Raw genomic sequence first — 24859 nt, 5'->3', positions numbered from 1 at the left:
CGCTCTCCATCTCTCGCCCTCACACACTTGCAGATTCCCCTCCCCCATGTTTTTAAGGCTGCTTCAGAGATTTCTATTAAAGACAAACTTTTTCTCTTTTTTCTTTCTCTCCGTCCTCTTTTCACTCCATTTAGGTATGACCTCTGTGGGCTTTGATGTCCTCCCCAGACATGAATCAGCAGGGGAAATCAGACGGCTCTAAAGACGTGGTGAAAAGAAAGACAGTCACAGCTTCATCATCTCCGTCTCACACAGGTGATGCATGTGACATTGACATAATGATATCCTTGAAATGACATAATTTGAAACGGGTATAGCAAACAAAACATGTTCTGTTATATAACCACTTTCAATGTGTTTGGCTTGGCTGAGAGATACATGAGGATAAAGCCTGCAGTTTCTTTCACCTGCCTCTCTCTCTCCCACACAAACTCTTCTTCGCTCAGCACACTCAATCCCCCAGTACCACTTCTCTCAGTACAGTGCCCTCTTCCCTCCCACTCATGCCCTTTCGCACATGCAAGGAGAACGTGGTTTCTCTCTTCTACTTGTCCAACAACACATCATGTGCTGTACAATAACAATACTCTGCATTGCTAAAGCACGATACATCACCCCACCTTTGAACCATCAATTAGTAAATCATGCAGTCAAGCAGATGAGAACGACTCTTCAACTCCACTCAGATTTTCATACAGGTAATTTACCATAACATTATTCACAAATCTAACTGATGATCACTTTCACAGTGAAGGAACATTTCCATTTGGTTTATGAGTTGTATTCTCAGTCAGGTTCTTTTAATCACTTCAGACAACAGACAGCAGAGCAGACAGAAATGTCCTTTGCATAATCATGTTGCTTATTCAAGTCCACAACAGAGGGATTCATACAAAAAACTAAAACAACAAAACTATGTACAACATTATGTGATCACCTTGGTTTAGTTAGTAGTTTGGATGATCAAGACTATGGAATTAGTTGTGTGGGCCCCCAGAATAAGGCAGATTGGTAGAAAGTAACAACATTTTCAGCTATATTAACAAACTAGAAAAACAAACAGAAACGAATGTAACATGAATAGTTTTAATGTTTTGTTAGCCATAATTCCATTCATCATCTAAAACTAGAATCTAAAAAGAAAGATGTAATGAAAAACTAAATGAAGTGTCAGACAGTATCTTATTGTCTTTACATGATTGTGCATGTTTGCGGCATGTCCATGGCTGTGTCCGAAATGGCACCCTAACCCCTATATAGTGCACTACTTTTGACCAGAGCCCTATGGGCCCTGTTGAAACGTAGTGCACTGCACTATATGGGGAATAGTGTGCCATTCCATGAGTAGGTTATTCCCACTACAAATGGTCATTGTCATCATCTGTGGAGGCTGCGGAGGCTTCAGTATAGTGATTATGCAGCGGAAGCTCATCCAGGTGGACCTCCCGTACTGCCAGGATGCGTGTGAGCATGCTTTCCAGCGCAGGGCCTTCTAGTTGCCGGGCAGAATACCACAGCAGGCTGTTTGAGTGAAAGGAGAGCTCTGGCTGCAAGTAGAACAGGTGTGGTCTATTCTTCACAGACTCTGAGCTGCAGGTAGAGACAAAGGAAGAGGATTATAGAATTATCGAAAGGCAGCAATTCCAGAAATATTCTCAATTTCGGTTTTTCAGACTGCAAAACATTGAGGCATTAAAACATTGTCAATATCACAAACAAGTCATATAGCTACAGTAAAATTAGAGTGGAATATAACAGAAATAAAGATGTACTATGTAATCTCACCATTTGGAGAGGTAGAACTCGTAGAGTCTGACAGGGCAGCGTAGTGGGTTCTCAGTATTCTCAGGCATCTCCATGTCACCTTCCTCTTCATCCAGCCTTCTCTTGGCAGGCAAAGCTAGCAGCTCTGGATATGCACACAAAAGAAAAAACAACTCACAACCTAGCGCATTATGAAACTCGTGGAGGATGTTAATGCTTGTGATATGGCAATGCTTTCTTAATTGCGCCTAATGGGATAAAGTAGAATAAAATAAAATAGAATGTGATAGTCTTGAACACCATTGAGGTTGGAACTCAACTCACCGGGGGTGTCTGACACATCCTGACCAGGCCTAAACCTTAGGAAGGAGCTCTTGCCGTTCTTGGTGACCCTGGTACAGCGGGTGAAGTTGGTGAAGGACAGACGTCTGTGTTGGCCCAGGGTCTTGAACTGGAACAGCTTGGTGCCAAAGAAGAGCAAGGTGTTGAGCAGCACGATGGGGGAGTAGGCTCCCAGCTGTTTACAGTCCCACAGGTACTCCTCCTCCACACGGGAATGCAGGTAGCCTAAATAGAAACAGTGGAGGGACAGAGGGATGTGTCATCCTTGTGTACGTGTTTCAAATGGTCCAACGATATTAAAGGGATAGGACAGGCGTAGAAGAGGAGAAGGCTAGAAACATTCTTACCGCTGGGCAGCAGGGTAGGACTCCAGTAATGTAGCATCATAGTAATCTCCATGCTGAACTTATGATAGAGCACATCAGTGAAGATATTCTCTAGCCTTCCATTCTCAAATAGATACTGTAGAGACAAATGAGAGATGGTGAGGGAGAGAGGCATTAGGTACTGTATATCATATTTGGCAGAGGGGCAAATACAATAGATGTCCCTGGGGCAGTAGTTACTATAGCAAAAGTGCAGATAATATTGATGTTACTAGTAGGGGTGTGAACATTTAAAACAAAATTTGGATCCTTAATGTTCAATTCATAACCGAAAAATTGTGTTTTGTTACGTAGACGCAGAAAGTAAACTGCATAGTGGGTCAATTTCCTTAACAACCAAAAGCTTTGAAGTGCGAGGCTCAACTTCTCCGCTGTTTTGGTACCCTAGCTACCACGCTGCGAACAACCTGTGCAACACTGAGCAAAGTGTTGCATCTCGCTCATCTCAATATCCTAGCCTATTCATTGATGATAGGTCCTGCTTTACTGAAGAGACATTGCAACGCAAGAAATTGCGATATACAACTTTTGATTGCGGATATATTTTTATTTACTTATTTAACTAGGCAAGTCAGTTAAGAACAGATTTTTATTTACAATGAAGGCCTACTCCGGCCAAACCCGGACGACGGTGGGCCAATTGTGCGCTGCCCTATGGGACTCCCAATCACAGCCGGATGTGAAACAGCCTGGATTCGAAACAGGCCTCTTGCACTGAGATGCAGTGCCTTAGACCGCTGCGCCACTCGGGAGCCCCATATATAGGCTTCATATATAGGCCTAGTGCACGGTTCTGGCTGCCTGGAGGCCGAACTGCCTATACTGTGCCCCTGCCCCCCCTCCGTCCTTTGATAGATCGCTATGAAAGATGCAAGTGTTTGTGTTGTCGGAAGTATGGCAACTAATCAGTCTCCTCCGTTCCAAAAATATTGTATCTTGACACTCAGAAATTGGAGTCGAGAAATCAATTATTTTGGAGTAGACTCTCCACAACTACGCCATCTTCATTAACAGTTGGAAAAATGGGAGAGAAAGGCAAGCGACAGCTGCGAATACCTGTATGGCAATACTTTGAGAAGTTAAATGAGAAGGAAATGCAAACGTTTGCGAAGTGGAATTGAGCCCCAGTAAGGGCAGTGCAGGTAAGAGGTTTGCAAGGGACTGATTTCTTCATCCCACCCCCGCAGCTTTTCATACCGCACCTGCTGGTTCTGTCCCGACTACAACGCTCTACATCAAGAACTGATCCGAACTTAACAGCAGTCCCACAATGTTATTTTAGGCGTATTTGACGCAGTACACCTACAAGCCATGGTTCCAGCCAATTTTGCGCCCTATAGGCAATATCAAAATGCACAAAAATAACCTAAGAAATAAATTATATTAAGCTATCGTATTACTGGGCTAAATCAGCCAATATGCTAGCTTGAAGAGAGCCAAGTTAGAGACTTGCACTTTCTCTTTAGCTATTTTTTTTCTGCCTACCTTTTAGGAGTGGGATGATTTTGGTTTGGAGATCAATATTTATTTCTAGGCAATGAAGTAAACTATAGCCTAATTATATTTAGCAAGTACATTTCCTTGGAAAGATAACTGCCAATGATTGGCCGGCCATGCATACTATTTCAGAGAAACCACACATACAGTGCATTCGGAAAGTATTCAGACCCTTCCCCTTTTCCACATTTTGTTACGTTACAGACTTATTCTAAAATGGATTAAATAAAAACATTTTCTCAATCTACACACAATACCCATTAATGACAAAGCATGAAACAGGTCTTTCAAAATGTTTGCAGATTTATAGAAAAACAAAAATACCTTATTTACAGAAGTTTACAGAACCTTTGATATGAGAGTCAAAATTGAGCTCAGGTGCATCCTATTTCCATTGATCATCCTTGAGATGTTTCTACAACTTGATTGAGTCCACTTGTGGTAAATTCAATTGATTGGAGATGATTTGGAAAGGCACACACCTGTCTATATAAGGTCCTACAGTTGACAGTGCATGTCAGAGCAAAAACCAAGCCATGAGGTCGAAGGAATTGTCCGTAAAGCTCCAAGACAGGATTATGTCGAGGCACAGAACTGGGGAAAGGTATCAAAACATTTCTGCAGCATTGAAGGTCCACAAGAACACAGGGGACTCCATCATTCTTAAATGGAAGACGTTTGGAACCATCATGAATCTACCTAGAGCTGGACGCCCGGCCAAACTAAGCAATCAGGGGAGAAGGGCCTTGGTCAGGGAGGTGACCAAGAACCTGATGGTCACTCTGACAGAGCTCCAGAGTTCCTCTGTGGAGTTGGGAAAAGCTTCCAGAAGGACAACCATCTCTGCAGCACTCCACGAAATCGGGTCTTTATGGTAGAGTGGCCAGACGGAAACCACTCCTCAGTAAAAAGGCACAACAGCCCGCTTGGAGTTTGCCAAAAGGCACCTAAAGGACTCTCAAACCATGAGAAACAAGATTCTCTGGTCTGATGAAACCAATAACTCTTTGGCCTGAATGCCAAGCGTCATGTCTGGAGGAAACCTGGCACCATCCCTACGGTGAAGCATGAGCACTCAGGACCTCAGACTGGGGCGAAGGTTCACCTTCCAACAGGAAATTGACCCTAAGCAAACAGCCAAGACAACGTAGGAGTGGCTTTGCGACAAGTCTATGAATGTTCTTGAGTGGCTCAGCCAGAGCCCCGACTTGAACCCGATCGAACATCTCTGGAGAGACATGAAAAAAGCTGTGCCGCAACGCTTCAGATCAAACCTGACAGAGTTGGAGAGGATTTGCAAAGAAGAATGGGAGAAACTCCCCAAATCCAGGTGTGCCAAGCTTGTAGCGTCATACCCAAGAAGACTCGAGGCTGTAATTGTGCCAAATTTGCTTCAACAAAGTACTGAGTAAAGAGTCTGACATTTTTTCTAAAAACTGGTTTTTGCTTTGTCAATATGGGGTATTGTGTGTAGATTGATGACAAAAAACAACAACTATTTAATCAATTTTAGAATAAGGTTGTAACATAACAAAATGTGGAAAAAGTCAAGGGGTCTGAATACTTTCCGAATGCACTGTACAATAGGCACACTTGATCTGACACGCCCAAGTAGAAGAGGAGAGGTAGGCTACTGAAGTTGAAGCAGCAAATTCTGAGTGTTTGAATAATGCGACAAAGATGTGCTTTCAATACAACAGGTAGGCTAAGACATACAAAGCAGAAAGACGACCGTTTCCAAATAATCGGCAGGACAATATATATTTTTTATCCTAAAGTCGTCTGTCTGACCGACCACGCCACAATGATCTGTCGGAACCCACAGAGTACAGGCGCAATGGGACCCAGAGTACAGGCGCAATGCTTAACCATCTGAAAAGGACTCACAGTGAAACAAAAAAACAGTGCTGGCAGCAGTGCAGCTACATTGTGAATTCACATGGAATTGTATACATTTTTCTTATTGTTTTCAAGCAAAACCAAAGAGAACAAAAATGGCTGTTTAAACATTAAGAAAAATTGTCAATTTGTCACATCACACATCTGCAAACAGTATTAGCTGCCATCACGTCACTATAACCAGTATGGCCACTGACAGACAGAAAAGGTGGTACCGTAGTGGATAACATAGTACGGAATAAGGTATAAGGATTAACTGGAAGTATCTTGGATAAAGTATTGAATAAAAATTAAATACTAGGGAGTAACGTGGAGGCTCAATACCTGCTGTATGCCCAGACAGAGGTAGAAGATGCTGTCAGCAGGGTAGGCCTGGCCGTTGGGGCGACGGACCTCACTGATGAAATGACAGAGGCCGTAACTAAGCTCAGAGGAGTTACACTGCAACACGTTCTCCTTCACAACCATAGATTTAGCTGCTGTAAGAGTGACACATGGACACAGAAAACAAGATTAGGGAATCATGGATTTAGCTGCTGTAAGGGTGAAACATGGACACAGAAAACCATAACAGGGAACCATGGATTTAGCTGCTGTAAGGGTGAAACATGGACACAGAAAACCAGATTAGGAAACCATGGATTTAGCTGCTGTAAGGGTGAAACATGGACACAGAAAACCAGATCAGGGAACCATGGATTTAGCTGCCATAGGGAGAAAGATGGACACAGAACACCACAAAAGGTACATGAACACCGGTAGCATATTTTAGAGTCAATTTACATGATAAGCAAAGATCTAAAAATGGTCTGTGCAGTTAGGTTTGACTCACAGGCATCTTTGGAAAATTCACAGTCAATCTGTTTGTTCCTCTGCAGGACCCAATTCTTCCAGGCTTTCACCCCGTACTTGTGATGGAGTTTTGATCTGGCAGGAGGGAGTGAAACGGTGGGCTCCACCATGTCAATACTCCCACTTCGCTTACAACTCTGCAATACAGAAAGCGCCCACAGAAAGGGAAAGAGAAAAACATTTGGACCAACAACGTAGTAGGAGTAGAAACCACTTACTTCTACTGTATAATATCTTTGGTTTTATTTAATAATACAACCCTATTGCAGTCAAAAGTAATAATGGCGCTGATGTGACAGAGACCATACTACCTAACTAACTAGTTCTGTTACCATTATATTACTATACTGTATGACTACTTTATTACAAGTGTTATATTACTATCACCTAGCCCATGTGACCAGTAAAAGACTTGTTGCACCCATGTGACCAGTAGACTATGTTGCACCCAAATGGCACCCTATTCCCTTTATAGAGCACTACTGTTAGTCAAAAACTAGTGCACTATAAAAAGGAAATAGGGTACCATTTGGGACGTACTTATATCATTGACATACCCGTTTACTGGGAGGGAAGCCTTCTCTGGGTCTCTTACGTCTTCTAATCTTCACAGTCAGTCTCTGCCCCTTCACTGCAGCAGGATCAAACAAATCTGAAACAGCATGGAATACACATTTAAGTGAAAATCCCCGAGAAGCCGGTGTTTGGAGGATATTTGGAGGTACGGGTGTTATTGCAAACTGTGCAAATATATCCTCCAAACACTGGCTTCGAGTGCATTATCACTTTCATGCAGGTTACCAACATGGTCAAATAATGACTGACATATTTTAATTTAAAACGTTATATTTAGATGAATTTAGTCATACTAGTTCATCCTTCCCCGAGATATAGTCCCGACACACATCTACGGTTGCTACCCAACCTGGCTGGTTGTTTGTTCTATCGGTCCGGTTGCCAGAGACAAGTCTTTTTGTTCTGCACCTATGGACGCAACCCAGTCGCTCGTTCTAAATGTTCTATTGCCATGCTGGCTGGCAACATTCTTATCCCTTGCTTGCTAGCTAGCCAACTACGGCTAACTTACAGTCACGTCAAACAGTGCAGCCAGAATAACAGTAAAGTAAGCGCATTTGTATTTGTTTGGAGACTTCCATAACAATGAGCTAATGATGCGCGATTTCTCTTGGCATAGAAAATGTGCTCTCTCGTCAGGACACTGTTGTTCTGAGGAGCTAGCCAACAACACAGCTAACACAATCACTTAAATCTGAAGCTCGAAACACAGCACACTAGCTGCATTTTGTTTCATTTTACCTGTTTTCTATTGACATGTCTTTGTATATATCCATAAAAACTACTCAGATTCATGATTTCGACTGGCTGAGAAAAGCTGCCTGTCTGTCTCGTCCCGACCACTACACGTTCATTACAATGGGACAGTTGGAGAACGAATTTCAATATTGAAACAATGTTGCCAATGTCAGAGACAGACAGCAAGGTTTATATAAATCTCCTATATTGAAAACCAAATGCTAGTCTAAAAGAAAATATCTAGATGCTTTTTACAGTTGAGATCAAGCTTTAGCTGGTGGTATCTTGTGGAATAGACCGGCTGGAAAGCGGTTTTAACCAATCAGCATCCAGAATTAGACCCACCCGTTGTATAATTAAGCAATAAGGACTGGGGGGGTGGTAAATGGCCAATATACCACGGCTAAAGGCTGTTCTTGGTTACAGATATCCCAAACCCCCATATATCCCAAACCCCCGAGGAGCCTTATTGCTATTATAAACTGCTTACCAATGTAATTAGAACATTAAAAGAGAAATGTTTTGTCAAACCCTTGGTATACGGTCTGACATACCACTGCTGTCAGCCAATCAGTATTCAGGGCTCAAACCACCCAGTTTATAATGACAGTATACAGATGACACAGATGTGATATGTGGGAATTTGCAAGTTCATCATTGCAAATAAGAATTTGTTCTTAACTGACTTAACTGTATAAATAATGTCTGGGAACATAAATGCATGTTGACTTTCTCAGAGCCTCTCTCACCAGGGGGGTAGTCAGCCTCCAGGTCCAAAAGTTGAGGGGAGGAGGGAGCTGTGCTGGGGTGCTCGGAAGGCTTCTCTGCCCCTCTCTGGGTGTTGGTTGTGGAGGTGGACTCGTCCTCTCCACCCCAGCTGTGGGGGGTGGACACGGCCTCCGACTCCAGGTCCCCACTGTAGGCGCTGCCTTGATCTGTGGATAAACACCACAGACAGACAGACAACATGTTATGTAAGCATTCAGTAAGAGCCTCCACCACAGAGAGATTTTCATTTAAAAAGTTGCTTTTCAAACACAATGCCTATCTATTAATACAGGTTCATCTCATTATGGAGGTAACATGTATTTTGCAAGAGAGACCTGTTCAAGCTGGTATGCCAAGCAACAATAAAGATACAGTAACGTTCTCATACACGATACACAGCTCAGAGTAAAAACTATTCTCTTCACCTCCATGGGAGACAGGTTTGTCTTTCTCCTCCTCCTCCTCGGCCATGGTCTGAGATGGAACATTGTCTTTTCTGTCCTTGAGCTCTGAACGGCTTAACGAGGGGGGTATTACCATGGGCACTGGCACCTGGACAGGGGGCACAAAGAACAGAACAATATGGTTTAACCAGCCAAGTTAACAGACCATTAAAAGAATGCACCATGTAACATGGTGGGGTTCTCAGAAATATATCAATCCAAGACATGAGGGTGTTTGTGGGGGCCTGTGAGTGTTAAGGACATCAGGGATGGGTACTTCCTAGTAATTCCCGTTGAAAAATAAAGTATCTACTCTGAGGCATATAAAGAGAAAGCGGATGTGGGCATGAGGAGAGGACACAGAGCAGACGTACAGGCACAGGGATACCCATGGGCACAGGAGTGTACTGGCTGTACAAGTGCATAGGCACTGGGATGAAGACAGGCACAGGAACAGGCATCACAATCACCCGCACTTTCTCCCCGTTCTCTGTGTACGTGAACCCAGTCTCTGCGAACCCTAAAACAATAACATCAACGAGAGAGAGGATGATGAACAGAGGTCAATACTAAACCTTTAAAACCACTATGTACATGTAGTGCAAGGTCTGATTTACAAATTCAGCGGCAGGGCGAGGCCAAAGAAATATAACGAACACATATTATTAGAACTTCATGGACGAGGCTGGTTTGTTGTGAAAAATAAACATACACACATATATACAGTGGGGAGAACAAGTATTTGATACACTGCCGATTTTGCAGGTTTTCCTACTTACAAAGCATGTAGAGGTCTGTAATTTTTATCATAGGTACACTTCAACTGTGAGAGACGGAATCTAAAACAAAAATCCAGAAAATCACATTGTATGATTTTTAAGTAATTAATTTGCATTTTATTGCATGACATAAGTATTTGATCACCTACCAACCAGTAAGAATTCCGGCTCTCACAGACCTGTTAGTTTTTCTTTAAGAAGCCCTCCTGTTCTCCACTCATTACCTGTATTAACTGCACCTGTTTGAACTCGTTACCTGTATAAAAGACACCTGTCCACACACTCAATCAAACAGACTCCAACCTCTCCACAATGGCCAAGACCAGAGAGCTGTATAAGGACATCAGGGATAAAATTGTAGACATGCAACAGGCTGGGATGGGCTACAGGACAATAGGCAAGCAGCTTGGTGAGAAGGCAACAACTGTTGGCGCAATTATTAGAAAATGGAAGAAGTTCAAGATGACGGTCAATCACCCTCGGTCTGGGGCTCCATGCAAGATCTCACCTCGTGGGGCATCAATGATCATGAGGAAGGTGAGTTATCAGCCCAGAACTACACGGCAGGACCTGGTCAATGACCTGGAGAGAGCTGGGACCACAGTCTCAAAGAAAACCATTAGTAACACACTACACCGTCATGGATTAAAATCCTGCAGCGCACGCAAGGTCCACCTGCTCAAGCCAGCGCATGTCCAGGCCCGTCTGAAGTTTGCCAATGACCATCTGGATGATCCAGAGGAGGAATGGGAGAAGGTCATGTGGTCTGATGAGACAAAAATAGAGCTTTTTGGTCTAAACTCCACTCGCCGTGTTTGGAGGAAGAAGAAGGATGAGTACAACCCCAAGAACACCATCCCAACCGTGAAGCATGGAGGTGGAAACATCATTCTTTGGGGATGCTTTTCTGCAAAGGGTACAGGATGACTGCACCGTATTGAGGGGAGGATGGATGGGGCCATGTATCGCGAGATCTTGGCCAACAACCTCCTTCCCTCAGTAAGAGCATTGAAGATGGGTCGTGGCTGGGTCTTCCAGCATGACAACGACCCGAAACACACAGCCAGGGCAACTAAGGAGTGGCGCCGTAAGAAGCATCTCAAGGTCCTGGAGTGGCCTAGCCAGTCTCCAGACCTGAACCCAATAGAAAATCTTTGGAGGGAGCTGAAAGTCCGTATTGCCCAGCGACAGCCCCGAAACCTGAAGGATCTGGAGAAGATCTGTATGGAGGAGTGGGCCAAAATCCCTGCTGCAGTGTGTGCAAACCTGGTCAAGAACTACAGGAAACGTATGATCTCTGTAATTGCAAACAAAGGTTTCTGTACCAAATATTAAGATCTGCTTTTCTGATGTATCAAATACTTATGTCATGCAATAAAATGCAAATTAATTACTTAAAAATCATACAATGTGATTTTCTGGATTTTTGTTTTAGATTCCGTCTCTCATAGTTGAAGTGTACCCATGATAGAAATTACAGACCTCTACATGCTTTGTAAGTAGGAAAACCTGCAAAATCGGCAGTGTATCAAATACTTGTTCTCCCCACTGTATATATATAGATATATATATATATGTATGTTTTTAAAAAGTTGCAAATGATAAGAATTGCATGGTGTTTTTTGTACCCATTGATGTCATGGATTTCTCTGTGGTCTGCGTCTGAATCTGGCAGCTGGTCTGCTGGTCCAGCATGAGGGGTTTACAGATGATGGCCTTGTTCTTCATGATCCTCCGGCGGGCTGAGATCCTCATGGCTTCCGTCTGGGTGCTCGCATCGCCCAGGCTCTTGCCATGAGAGTTAGATGTCGGAAGAGCTCCTGCAAGCAAAACAAAAAACAGTCTTAACTCCAAGCTTATATTACTAGACCTCTTCTTCACAATGTCTTAACCGTGCTTGGTGTTCCACAGTGTTCTAGATGAGTTTGCTAGCTACCAGTCAGGGCTGTGGCAGCCGTAGTATGGGGCTGGTCAGCAGGAGAGGTGGCCAACGATACAACATCAGCAATGACAGGAGCTGGCTTGGAGAAGGGGAATGGAGTTTGGGATGGGCCTACAGCGGGAGAAAGAGAAAGAAGGGCAGGGATGAGAGACATGTTGAGTAGTATGCCTAAATCCGTCATTAAAAAGGAAATGTAGCAATACGTCAGACAACCAGGTAGTCGTTTTCAAGAGGAATTTAATTGAGTAGTACCCTGTGTAGCAGTGGTGCCGTTGCTAGTCCAAGGGTGCTGTTGGAAGGTCTGATAGCAGTACTGAATGACACACTCCAAGGTACAGAACAGCCTCACAGCCCCAAAACACTTCAGTTGCTCTTTCATCTTCCCTTGACGTCTGCAGCACTCACACTTAGCCATCTGGGGAGGGAACGACAACAGGTCAGCAATTCAAAGGACTTCAACCATTTGTGGACTAAATAGACAGCTCCCAGTTATCAAACCAGGAAGTGGTTGTAAGGTAATCAAATCAAGAGAGCGAGAGACCAGGGCCCGAATTCAGAAAGCGTCTCAGAGTAGGAGTGCTAATCTAGGATCAGGTGCCTGCTGTCCATGTAAAACTGATCCTAAATCAGCACTCCTACTCTAAGATGATTGCTACATACAACCCAGAGGTCAACATGCATAAAGATGATTTTAGCTCTGACCTCATAGAAAAGAACAGTGTAATTTGACATGCACGCCTCACTGCAGAACTCCTGCATCTTGCCACCAAAGTGGTTGTGGATCATATCGGGGCTGATGTTGGCACAGTAGGCACACATCCGCCATGGCCCCTTCATGTCGTGCTTGAAGAGCAGCTTACAGCCTGTTACAGTCACACAGACACACACAAAGAGAAAAATATGATGAGGTTAGTTGGTGTACGGGATGAGAGAAAAGGACTACGTGAACGACGGGTTGAAAAAAAAGAAATCCAATGACAAACTTAAGTTGATATCAGAATGGATGGTCTGGGGCCACGTTAACCTCCCCTTTCATGTAAGAAAGTCATGATCATCATGATTTTAGGGAAAGAGGATCATTTTGTCCATGCATTAGACTGCGTGTTTGACCAATTCCAGTCCCCTTGTTTAGGGGGTGTGGGGTCCTCCCAGGGACAATTTTGATATACATAAAAGCACCTTCTATTCCAAAATGAATGAAAATAAAAATGCTGACAACATAAAATATAATTTCCACCTCCAGAAATGAACCCAAAAACATATTGGTGAAAATTATTAAAACATATTGGACCATGCATATAGCCTATGCATGGTCTATATTATCAGATGTGCTATTAGCAATATGCATTATCATCTGGAGCCCAACTGATGCAGCATAGTGGCTATAAAATGTACATAGGCTGAAGCATGGGGTTTGTCTATCTGCATTTAGATTGTTGTTAGTTATTATTATTATTATTTTATAATAAATATCTATACATATTTACTAATTATTATTCACTCAAATGTATTACAAATTATGTCATTGCCCTTTTAAGACAGCATTGTTCCCTTTGAGCTGTTGTGTAGTGATGGTCATTCCGAGGCTTTTCTGTCAGCCGATTCATTTGGCTACATTCACCTAAAATAACTGTTTATTTGGCTCCCAAACGGCTCTTCGTTCAATAATACGTGGAAATTGAACTAAAACAAAGATTATGGATATACTGACAAGATACATGCACTGTATCTCCATTCCTTAACAATGGGAGTCATTGTATTGGTGGATACATCTCATTGTTATAATCATTTTTGAATATTCAATGCGGATTGTTGACGTCAATCGCCTGTATTCCATGGAGAGAGATGCTACGCTACGAGCCTCACACCATGAATATGCATAGCCAACTCCGCTAAAGTGTTTTTCTCAAAATTGCCGGGATGTCACGTGTCCTACGTATATCAGTACACTCGTAACAACTTAAGCATTACGAAACTTCCATTTGATCAAATAAAACTCACGTAGCATATAAGCCATACATTTTTTGTTGTTGACCAAAATCGACACTCCATTAAAAAACTCCTTGCTTGGTGACGGAACGTCGCCACCTGCTGGAGAGAGATATTTTCAACAGAGTTGGGACTCTTCCTCTTCTTCTCTGCCCACGAAAAAAATGTAAATCTCAAATATAAAGCCTGAAACATTGCCTACCATTGTCAGATCGTGAAATGTGAGTTAAAATACATTTTTATCTTACCAAATTATTATATGGCCTGCAACAACAAAAATGTTGACAAAATTTAATCTGGACCAGAATGAGGCTGTCTCCTAACTATATTGTTCATGTAATGAGGAACAACCATCGTCAGAGAATGTTTTTATAATTTATGTCTGCAGCTTAAAAAGCTATAGTAGCTAACAGTTTGAAACCCAGGGAGACAAATCGACGGCTTTCACGATTCGGTTCCAGACGGTTCCAAAAATAACCATTGATGGTTGTTGCGAACGACCGATCATTATCGTTGCGCACCCTCTCCTAAACCATGCTTGAAACTCCGGTGGTAAAACTGCATTCGTAAAACGATGCCACTCGCGCAATTGAAAGTGTAAAGAAATAAAGTTAGCAATGGAAAACTGGGACCCAACTCTTTAAACAAAGGCCAACACTGCTTTAAAAATACATTTGCCAAACCTACTTTCAAAAGTGTTTTCCTGTTCCATTAAGAATTGTTGTGCACGGACTGCTTGTCAGAATACGTTTCCCTCCCCTACATCATTACATTGCAAAAATATAAGCACTGGAAAGTTGCATCTTAACCCGAGTGATAAAGTAGAGGCTTTGAATTACTTCTGAGCAGCTACAGTAGGCTACACACCGCTCTACCGCGGTGTTGTGCATTATAGATTATTTAATTCCCGTCATCTGAACATCGGAGTGTTAGCAACAATCATGCATGTCAGTTCAGTGCACACAGCTTAATATACAATGCATTCGGAAAGTATTCAGACCCCTTGACTTTTTCCACAGTTTGTTAGGTTACAGCCTTATTCTAAAATTGATAAAATAGTTTCCCCCCCCTCATCATTCTACACAAAATACAAACCAAAAACAGGTTTAGACCTTTTTCCAAATGCATTAAAAATAAACACATTTTAGAATAAGACCGTAATGTGATAAAATGTGGAAAAAGTCAAGGGGTCTGAATACTTTCCAAATGCACTGTATGTATGTATGTATGTACATATATATTTTGAGAATACATTTATTGTCATTAAAAAAAAAAAACGTCTGCTTCAGAATCAATATGACAAAAATCTGTCACAGAGACGGATAACTTTAAACCCTGAAGAGAGAAAAGGACTAGCTGAACGAGGGAAAGGACTAGCTGAACAAGGGGAAGGACTAGCTGAACGGGGGGAAGGACTAGCTGAATGAGGGGAAGGACAGGGTGAAAGAGAGGGAGAGAAAGGGGATTCGGTACTCACTCTCGCTGCAGAAAGGCCGATCGATGAAGTCATATTTTATGACTTCTTTGACCAACTTCTCCAGTTTGCAGTATTCACACCTCACTATGACATTACTCTGTTTCTTAAACTCAACACAGCAAGGTTTGGAACAGAACTGCATGGTGCGACCCTGAAGGAACACAACACAAGAGCCCAGGAGGACACAGAGCATTAGACAGATACAACTACAACCCCCATCACAAGAGCATTAGACAGATACAACTACAACCCCCATCACAAGAGCATTAGACAAAACTACAACCCCATCACAAGAGCATTAGACAAAACTACAACCCCCATCACAAGAGCATTAGACAAAACTACAACCCCCATCACAAGAGCATTAGACAAAACTACAACCCCCATCACAAGAACATTAGACAAAACTACAACCCCCATCACAAGAGCATAAACAAAAAATCCCCATCACAAAACTAAAGTTAAATAAAGGTTAAACTAAAAATTTTGAAAAAAACCCCCCACAAATTTTACAATCGCCATGACACATCAGAAATGAACAACGAGGTTCAGGAACGAGAGGGAGGTACCTACATTGTACTCGTAGAGCTCAGGTTTCCAGCGGAACTGCTGAGGGCACTGATGGCAGGAGAGTTTCACATGCCCCTTGGGGGTGGAGATAGAGGAGGGGGGGGGGGGCATGGGCAGCCCTGGTTGATGCTGCCCTGCTCCATAGGCCCTAGCCATGTCTGGGGCGGCTCCATAGGGTAGAGGTGGAGCAGAGGTCTGGGCTGGAGCGTATGGGTGGCCAGTAGTGGGGACCCAGGACGGGGGATAAGGACGGAAGTAGCCCTGGGGTGGTGCTGGAGGGGGAGGACCAGTGGATGAGGAGCCGTTCATCTGGCCCTGCTGGGGGGGAGGCTGGCTGCCTTCGGCCTCCTACCAGATTACATCGTAGGAGAGCACATTAAAAGAGCCATATTATGTATTCTGTAAAATCCGTATTCTAAAGGCTGATTGGCATCTTATTTTTATGTATGGTTCTGCATAATGTATAATTATGTAAAATATACCTAAATGCATGCTAGAAAATACATTAAATCCCTCTAAAATCTACCTAACAGAGACCGAACAGTCTTTAATATACACACACAGAAAGCACAGATCATATGTAATATACAATCTGTTTCAATCCATTTAACCAATTAATCAATGAGCAGCACCCGGAAGGTCTTGACGCAGGTGTAGGAGCAGAAGTTGCGGATGCTACCGTCCACCATGGCCAGGTGGTACTGAGAGACAGCCTTCACTTTGCAGTAGGTACATGGGAATGCCGTTCCTGTGTGTGACAACAGGGGGACGTTATTATAGAATGGCAATTTTTTACATACTAGTCAGCAAGGTCACAGATGATCAAGTCTACCAACGTAAGCCATCATTAAAACAGTTCAGTAATAAACTGTAGATATCTAAATCGGATTCCATAATAATAATACAATTCTCAGTACAATCATGTATACTGAACAAAAATATAAAGCAACATGCAACAATTTAAACGATTTTGCGGAGTTACAGTTTATATAAGGAAATCAGTCAATTGAAATAAATTCATTTGGCCCTAATCTATGAATTTCATATGACTGGGCAGGGGCGCAGCCATGGGAGCCAGGCCGACCCATCGGGGAACCAGGCACAGCCAATCAGAATTAGTTTTTCCCCACATTAGGGCTTTATTACAGACAAAAATACTCCTCCGCACCAGATCCCGCAGGTGAAGAAGGTCCTGGGCTGGCGTGGTTACAAATGGTCTGCGCTTGTGAGGCAGGTTGCACGTATTGCCTAATTCTCTAAAACGACGTTGGAGGCGGCTTATGGTAGAGAAATTACTTGTTAATACCACTGCAAATACATCTCAATACCAATTTCATGGTGAAATATTGGTTGAAAAGCTCAATTGTTTCCTGGCTTGTGGGGGAAATCTGCTGACCGAGCCTAGTCCAGAAGCCATTGCAGGGTTTTTCCACTCTCTGACTAATAATTATTGTACTAAATGGAAATGCTGACGCATCCCAGAAAAAATTATATCAGTCAGAAACAGATTTCAGACCTTTCCGACAACACAAGGCCTAAAATATCGATAAATAAAATACATTTGCAGACTTCCGCTTATACCATGGTAAAGTCAATGCTACCTGACAGTTCGTTCTGAGGCCAGCTTTTATTGACACAGATGGAGTTGCAGAAGAGTTCCACCTTGCCCTCCGAGTCGGTGCTCTCCAACATGTCAGACATGAGCCTCAGGTCACGGCAGCGTCCGCACGGCATCACCTTGGTGGTTGTCTGTCATACAGGAACAATTGGAAAGAGTGGATAAAACTAGGAGAGATTTGATGATGGACAAGATGAGACGGGGACTCAGTGAGATAAATGTGCATAATAGCAATAATTTATTTATAGAGAAACATTGAGAGGAACGAGCCTCAGAGGGGAGGCCCATCCTCCGACTACCTGATAGAACAGCGGTTCCCAAACTTTTTCACTCTGGGCCCCCCTGGGCCCCCCCCCGGGCACGCGCGCACACCCACGCCATGTCTATTTCTATGGGCACAAGCACTGTTCATGACACAAACTGTTCAACCCCTCTTGTTGGTGGAGAGAATTTTGGGTTAAAGCTTATTTCCTGCAATTCTACACATTTTGTCATGGGTTGCAAAGCAAATTTAGCAGTTTTAAATAATTTCTTGCAATTGTAAACATTTTGCCACGTCTTAAGTGTATTCATGTGCTATTTGAGTGACAAAAAAAATTACAATAATATCTATGGGCTAAAAAAAAGACTAAATAAAAAAACATTAGCTGACATGGGCTAGTTGATCTGAACATTTCTTAGAAGTTATAAACAGCTCTTGAAGGTATTCAATGACTTACATGACAAGAGGAACTGATAATGCAGTACCTAATGTGCATTCTACTATTACAACTTTCAAGAGTAAGTTTAAAGCCGAACTGAGTTCCTTTTTTTGGGAACTCAGCCGACCCCGCGTGCCCCAAAGTTTAGGAACCACTGTGATAGAAGACAATATGACCATCTATGACCAAGGCCAGACAGTTTTCAAAAGTGGAGTACGGTTTCTATGTGGGACTGTCTGTGTGTACTACTTGACTGTACGTGCTTACCTGTTTATAAGTGCTAATGCAGGTAGGACTACAGAACTTTATGGTGACGCCCTCTACTCGGAGTCTCCGGCAGTTCCTGTCAGCACTGGCGCAGTACTCGCCACATCTCTCACAGACGTTTATGACCAGGTTGTGGGAGGAGCGGAAGCGCATGAAGCACTCATCACTGCACAGTTTGTGCAAGGAGCCCTGGTGAGTTACCTCGTGCTGAATCTGAGAGAGAGGTGGATGGAGGATTATCAAATCAGGCTAAATTATCAAGTCAAATAAAACATTTCCTCATGTAACCTCACCTGCGATTGAGTTAGAACTAGAAGTGAACTAGTCGAACCAGTGGTTGTCAGTCATGTCCCTTACCGTGTCGCTCTTCTTGCACATACTGCACCTCAGGGTGGCAGGCTCTTGGACAGAAGGCATGGAGAGAGGCCCTGGTTTCCTCCTGCGGTTGAACACGGAGAGGCAGAACTGGCTACAGAAATCCTTCAGGTTATTGTCTGTAATGACACTGATCACATCTTTGGGGTCCTCGATCTCCCTGAAGATATGAGTTATAGACAAGAGATAAATAGTTATAAACAGCAATAAAGTTAAGAGAATTTTACAGTAATGGGGAAGACAAAAAAAATTAATGTTATTTGGAGCACCACCACAGTTCAGCTGGGACTTGGATGACAGTGGCTGAGTGACTCACTTGAGGCACTGGTAACAGGTTCTCAGTTTGATGGCAGGCAGGGTGAACCCAGTGAGGCAGACGGTGGAGCAGAAGAGCTGGGTGGATCCTTTCCGTTGGAAGGCAGTCTGACCGCGCAGCAGGATCTTAGAGCAGCCTGAGCAGGACACACGCACTGCATTGGCTGGGTTGGAGCTGCTGGGGGCCTGGGGTTGAGGCTGGGGTGGCTGGGGCACTGGAGCCAGGCTCCTGAGGGTCATTGTTGGCCCCTGTGGAACTAGACTTCTTCCTGGACCAAATATGGAGGTGGTGTTCTGGGAGGCTGCCATAGAGCCTGAAGGAGACAGGGCAGAATCAAGCACCTATTTATTTTATTGTGAATACATACAGTAGCAGTCAAAAGTAGGGACACACCTACTCATTCCAGGGTTGTTCTTTATTTTACTATTTTCTACATTGTAGAATAATAGTGAAGACATCAAAACTATGAAATAACACATATGGAAAAATGTAGTAACCAAAAAAGTGTTAAACAAATCAAAATGTATTTTATATTTCAGATTCTTCAAAGTAGCCACCCTTTGCCTTGATGACAGCTTTGCCCACTCTTGGCATTCTCTCAACTATTTTCTACAATGTAGAAAATAGTAAAAATAATGAAAAACCCTTGAATGAGTAGATGTGTCCAAACATTTGACTGGTACTGTATGTAAGAGATTTTAAACAACATGACACAAGTACTGTTTCTCCACATCAAATTGAGGAATGTAAATGCCTGCTCCTTGGAACCATCTGTAAATATTGGTAAAAAAACTATAAAAGCTTCTACCATAACCAGAGAGCATAAGATTCACCGCCTTCTAACACTTTGTTTCAACATTTATGATCTTTCCATGTCTCTCTCTCATTGAACAATAGACCCAAATATTTCAACGTAGAAACCCTACCAATAGGATGTCCATACAAAAACAGTTTATTATCAGCAACTTTCATGAGAAGAACATACAGCAAAGACTTTGGCACTGATCATTTGAATCCCCAGTCAACAAACCATCTTTAAACAGCCAATTGAACAAAAATATAAAACACAACATGCAACAATTTCAAAAATGTTACTGAGTTATAGCTCATATAAGGAAATCAGTCAATTGAAATAAATTCATTAGGTCCTAATCTATGGATTTCACATGACTGGGAATACAACTATACATCGGTTTGTCACAGATACCTTAAAAAACTGGAACTGGAACATGCTGTCGCACACATCGATCAAAAGCATCCGAACATGGTCAATGGGTGACGTGTGGTGAGTATGCAGGCCATGGAAGACCTGGGACCTTTTCAGTTTCCAGGAATTGTGTACAGATCGTGCGACATGGGGCCGTGCATTCTCTTGCTGAAACATGAGGTGATGGCGGCAGATGAATGGCACGACTATGGGCCTCAGGATCTTGTCATCCGTGAAGATCACACTTTCCTGAGATGGTTTGTGAGAGTTTGTGCAGAAATTCTTTGGGTGTGCAAACCCACAGTTTCATCAGCCGTCACGGTAGCTGGTTTCAGAAAGAAGAAAAGCCAGATGTGGAGATCCTGGACTGGCATGGTTGCACGTGGTTTGCAGTTGTGAGGCCAGTTGGACATACTGCCAAATTCTCTAAAACGACATTGGAGGTGGCTTATGGTAAAGAAATTAACATTAAATTACCCGGCAACAGCTCTGGAGGGCATTCCTGCAGTCAGCATGCCAACTGTACGCTCCCTCAAAACTTGCATTGTGTGACAAAACTGCACATGTTAGTGGCCTTTTATTGTCCCCAGCATAAGGTGCACCTGTGTAATAATGCTGTTTAATCAGATTCTTGATATGCCACACCTGTAAGGTGGATGGATTATCTTGGCAAAGGAGAAATGCTCACCAACACGGACGGATAAAAAAATGTGCACTCAATTTGAGAAATAAGTGTTTTATGCTTATGGAAAATTCCGGGGATCTTTTATTTTAGCTCATGAAACATGGGACCAACACGTTACGTTTATATTTTTGTTTTGTATAGCTTGTTGAATCAATTTGATCACGAGACATACCTTACCCTCTTCCAAATAGCTCCATTGTCAGCATATAGGGAAGCCCCAATGTCCCAACCACATTCGTAAACACATTGTTAATCATAATGTTGAACAGAATAGGACTGATAGAAATGCCTTGAGGAATACAATTAAGAATACAACAACTCCATAATCAGACAAATTGGATCCTATTTTAACTTGAAAAGAACGGATAAATAAGAAGACCAGAACCCATTTATATAACCCCCCCACCAATACCCCGTCTTTCCATGTTAATCAGTAGGCCTTCTCTCCACATAGTGTTGTATGCCTTTTCAATGTCAAACAGACTTTGACATTGACTCAATAAACATCTGTGTTCAAATAAATAAGACAGTCCGTTGAAAATCTTTTTCCATCTGCCTGCTGCCATTCCTGAGCAAGCTCTGTACTGGTGGTGCCCCGATCCCGCAGCTGAATCAACTTTAGGAGACGGTGCTGGCGCTTGCTGGACTTTCTTGGGCGCCCTGAAGCCTTCTTCACAACAATTGAACCGCTCTCCTTGAAGTTCTTAATGATTTGATAAATTGTCGATTTAGGTGCAATCTTACTGGCAGCAATATCCTTGCCTGTGAAGCTCTTTTTGTGAAAGCAATGATGACGGCACGTGTTTCCTTGCAGGTAACCATGGATGACAGAGGAAGAACAATGATTCCAAGCACCACCCTCCTTTGGAAACTTCCAGTCTGTTATTCAAACTCAATCAGCATGACAGAGTGATCTCCAGCCTTGTCCTTGACAACACTCACACCCGTGTCAACGAGAGAATCACTGACATGATGTCAGCTGGTCCTTTTGTTGGAGGGCTGAAATGCAGTGGAAATGTTTTTGGGGGATTCAGTTCATTTGCATAGCAAATCACTCTTCATAACATTCTGGAGTATATGCAAATTGACAGCATACTAACTGAGGCAGCAGACCTTGTGAAAATTAATATTTGTGTCATTCTCAAAACTTTTGGCCACGAATGTACATTAGCAAATTTCTTTCCCAACAGGTAAGCTTTATCTTAATCTGATACAGAGATTATCACCATCAACCAAAACTGGAATTCGAGTACTTTTGCTTCTTCCAGTCATCTTCTTCAACATGGACCAAACATCTTCCAGCTCCGTACCCCTGCCTATTGTAGAACATAACCGTCTCCATGCATTTCTCTTGGAAGACTTAACGACCCTATACACCAAAGCTCTCTTCTTTGGAAATTAACCAGATTTTCAGGAGTCAAAGTCCTACGTAATACTCTGTTGGCCATATTTCTTTCCTCGAATAGCCGCAGAGCACTCTTCAGTCCACAAAGGAACCACCTTTCTTTCCTTACCCACTGGTAAGTTCTCTGCATTCAAAATAAGAGATGGCCTCTAGGCAGCATCAACATCAACACGCCTCTCTAGAGACAACTCTGCAACAGAGTTTAAACAATGTTATCCAAACGTTTCCCAGTCCGCTTTAGGAAAGCCCCATCTTCTGAATGGTGTCTTATCTGGAATAGTGACATCACACTTCATGGTGTGTGGTCCCGTGTGGCTCAGTTGTGGCTCAGTTGGTAGAGCATGGCGCTTGCAACGCCAGGGTTGTGGGTTCATTCCCCACGGGGGGACCAGGATGAATAAGGATGAATATGTATGAACTTTCCAATTTGTAAGTCGCTCTGGATAAGAGCGTCTGCTAAATGACTAAAATGTAAAATGTAAATGGTATATCAAACTGGGAAATGGCCACTCCCAACAGTAGAATCATCCATTACACTCACACATTGCTGTAATAGAGTTAGAATCCAGTGTGAGGTCCAGGCAGGATGTAACCCCTCTGTCAACATCTATTCTCGTACCACATCCATCGTTAAGACATACTAAAGCTCTTGCTATCCTCATATCTTCGACAATCACACAATTACCATCTATCTGTATGTGTGCTTCCACAAACTAATAAGTGTATTAAAGTCACCACACCATATCTCTCTAGAACCCAAGCATCCTGATATTTCATCAAGCATCGCTACTGATTGTTGTCGACAAACACTGTAGAAATTGAACAGCTTAATATGACTACCTGTACTGTAGACTTGCACCATCACGCATTCATATTCAGGTGGAACAAATACTGTATATTACGATATGCAAGACCAGTTCTAGCAAGATCTGATTGAACAATAACCAGGAATAATAAAATAAAGATGTGGTCTAAGCCACGTCTCTTGAAGACATATCACATCAGGTTTCATCTCTAAATCAATTAGCAATAAAGCTTCTAGCATTCCATTGAAGGAAGATGATAAAACACATAATACAACAATTTATTCTGTTCCCGATCATCTGATGTATCAAGGGTACTGAAACTTCAGTAATGTTCAGTATTTCTTGGAATGCCTTCACTCGTTCCATTATTCGTGCAGTCCTGCTCTTTTTCATATGGCCGATGTTGATTGCTCGACACAAGAAGGCTATGCAGTCTATACGATTTACAACCATGGATTTCTCTGTTACCATGTATTTATGCTCGCGTGTCACATTAACACTAGTCCGAGGTGCCATGGACCCCCTCGGTGCTATGGGCATCCTAGAAGCAGCCACCACTGACTGCTAATGTACTGAAACCAGAGCATTTAGATTAAAAGGCTTGTTCATATTCCAAACAGCCTCCTCAAGGGATACATTATTCGTTACTTTGTACCTCTGCGCTTCCATGGCTTGTATTGTACATCACATCACCAGTATTCTGCACTACACGCTCACAGTTGCAACATTTAATTTAGTATCAGATCTACATTTTCCGTACACTTGATCCCCACCAGACCTTGCACATCTAATTTTACCTTTGTACACATTAGCAATATGCTCTGTCCTTTGGCATAAAAGCAGTGAAGTGGAGGTGGCACATATTCTCTAACACGATAACTTAGCATTCCTAGCACCGGCTCCGACGCTCGTCGTGGCAGTGCTTGCAAACTATTACGGACTACAAAGGGAAGCACAGCCGCGAGCAGCCCAGTGACACGAGCCTACCAGACATAAATAACTTCTATGCTCGCTTCGAGGCAAGCAACACTGAAGCATGCATGAGAGGATCAGCTGTTCCGGACGACTGTGTGATCACGTTCTCCGTAGCCGATGTGAGTAAGACCTTTAAACAGGTCAACATTCACAAGGCCGCAGGGCCAGACGGATTACCAGGACGTGTACGCTGAGCATGCGCTGACCAACTGGCAAGTGTCTTCACTGACATTGTCAACCTGTCCCTGACCGAGTCTGTAATACCAACATGTTTGAAGCAGACCACCATAGTCCCTGTGCCCAAGAACACCAAGGTCACCTGCCTAAATGACTACCAACCCGTAGCACTCACGTCTATAGCCATGAAGTGCTTTGAAAGGCTGGTCATGGCTCACATCAACACCATTATCGCAGAAGCCCTAGACAACCCGCAATTTGCATACCGCACCAACATATCTACAGATGATGCAATCTGTATTGCA

The 24859-nt window shown here is 42.9% G+C and overlaps 1 protein-coding gene across 2 annotated transcripts in view; it reads right to left on the bottom strand.

The window, feature by feature from the left end:
• Nucleotides 1–770: 770 nt before the first annotated feature.
• LOC139563866 (zinc finger MYM-type protein 4) overlaps nucleotides 771–24859 on the bottom strand; it is a 29475-nt gene continuing 5386 nt past the window's right edge. For both annotated transcript variants that reach the window (XM_071382841.1, XM_071382842.1), the window contains 21 exons: nucleotides 19300–19612; nucleotides 18966–19143; nucleotides 18609–18821; nucleotides 17624–17771; nucleotides 16655–16770; nucleotides 16026–16370; nucleotides 15453–15603; nucleotides 12689–12849; nucleotides 12239–12401; nucleotides 11981–12097; nucleotides 11673–11864; nucleotides 9640–9785; nucleotides 9248–9374; nucleotides 8804–8989; nucleotides 7298–7392; nucleotides 6721–6877; nucleotides 6213–6367; nucleotides 2454–2568; nucleotides 2089–2331; nucleotides 1786–1909; nucleotides 771–1590 (listed from right to left, as the gene is read on the bottom strand). In XM_071382841.1, the coding sequence (XP_071238942.1) occupies nucleotides 1359–1590; nucleotides 1786–1909; nucleotides 2089–2331; nucleotides 2454–2568; nucleotides 6213–6367; nucleotides 6721–6877; nucleotides 7298–7392; nucleotides 8804–8989; nucleotides 9248–9374; nucleotides 9640–9785; nucleotides 11673–11864; nucleotides 11981–12097; nucleotides 12239–12401; nucleotides 12689–12849; nucleotides 15453–15603; nucleotides 16026–16370; nucleotides 16655–16770; nucleotides 17624–17771; nucleotides 18609–18821; nucleotides 18966–19143; nucleotides 19300–19612 (3677 nt within the window). In that variant the 3' untranslated portion in view covers nucleotides 771–1358. The remainder of the gene's footprint in view (nucleotides 1591–1785; nucleotides 1910–2088; nucleotides 2332–2453; nucleotides 2569–6212; nucleotides 6368–6720; nucleotides 6878–7297; nucleotides 7393–8803; nucleotides 8990–9247; nucleotides 9375–9639; nucleotides 9786–11672; nucleotides 11865–11980; nucleotides 12098–12238; nucleotides 12402–12688; nucleotides 12850–15452; nucleotides 15604–16025; nucleotides 16371–16654; nucleotides 16771–17623; nucleotides 17772–18608; nucleotides 18822–18965; nucleotides 19144–19299; nucleotides 19613–24859) is intronic.

Source organism: Salvelinus alpinus, chromosome 34 (genome assembly GCF_045679555.1).
Source record: "Salvelinus alpinus chromosome 34, SLU_Salpinus.1, whole genome shotgun sequence".
In the NCBI taxonomy this organism is placed as follows: domain Eukaryota; kingdom Metazoa; phylum Chordata; class Actinopteri; order Salmoniformes; family Salmonidae; genus Salvelinus; species Salvelinus alpinus.
This window is presented reverse-complemented; position numbering and strand designations above follow the sequence as displayed.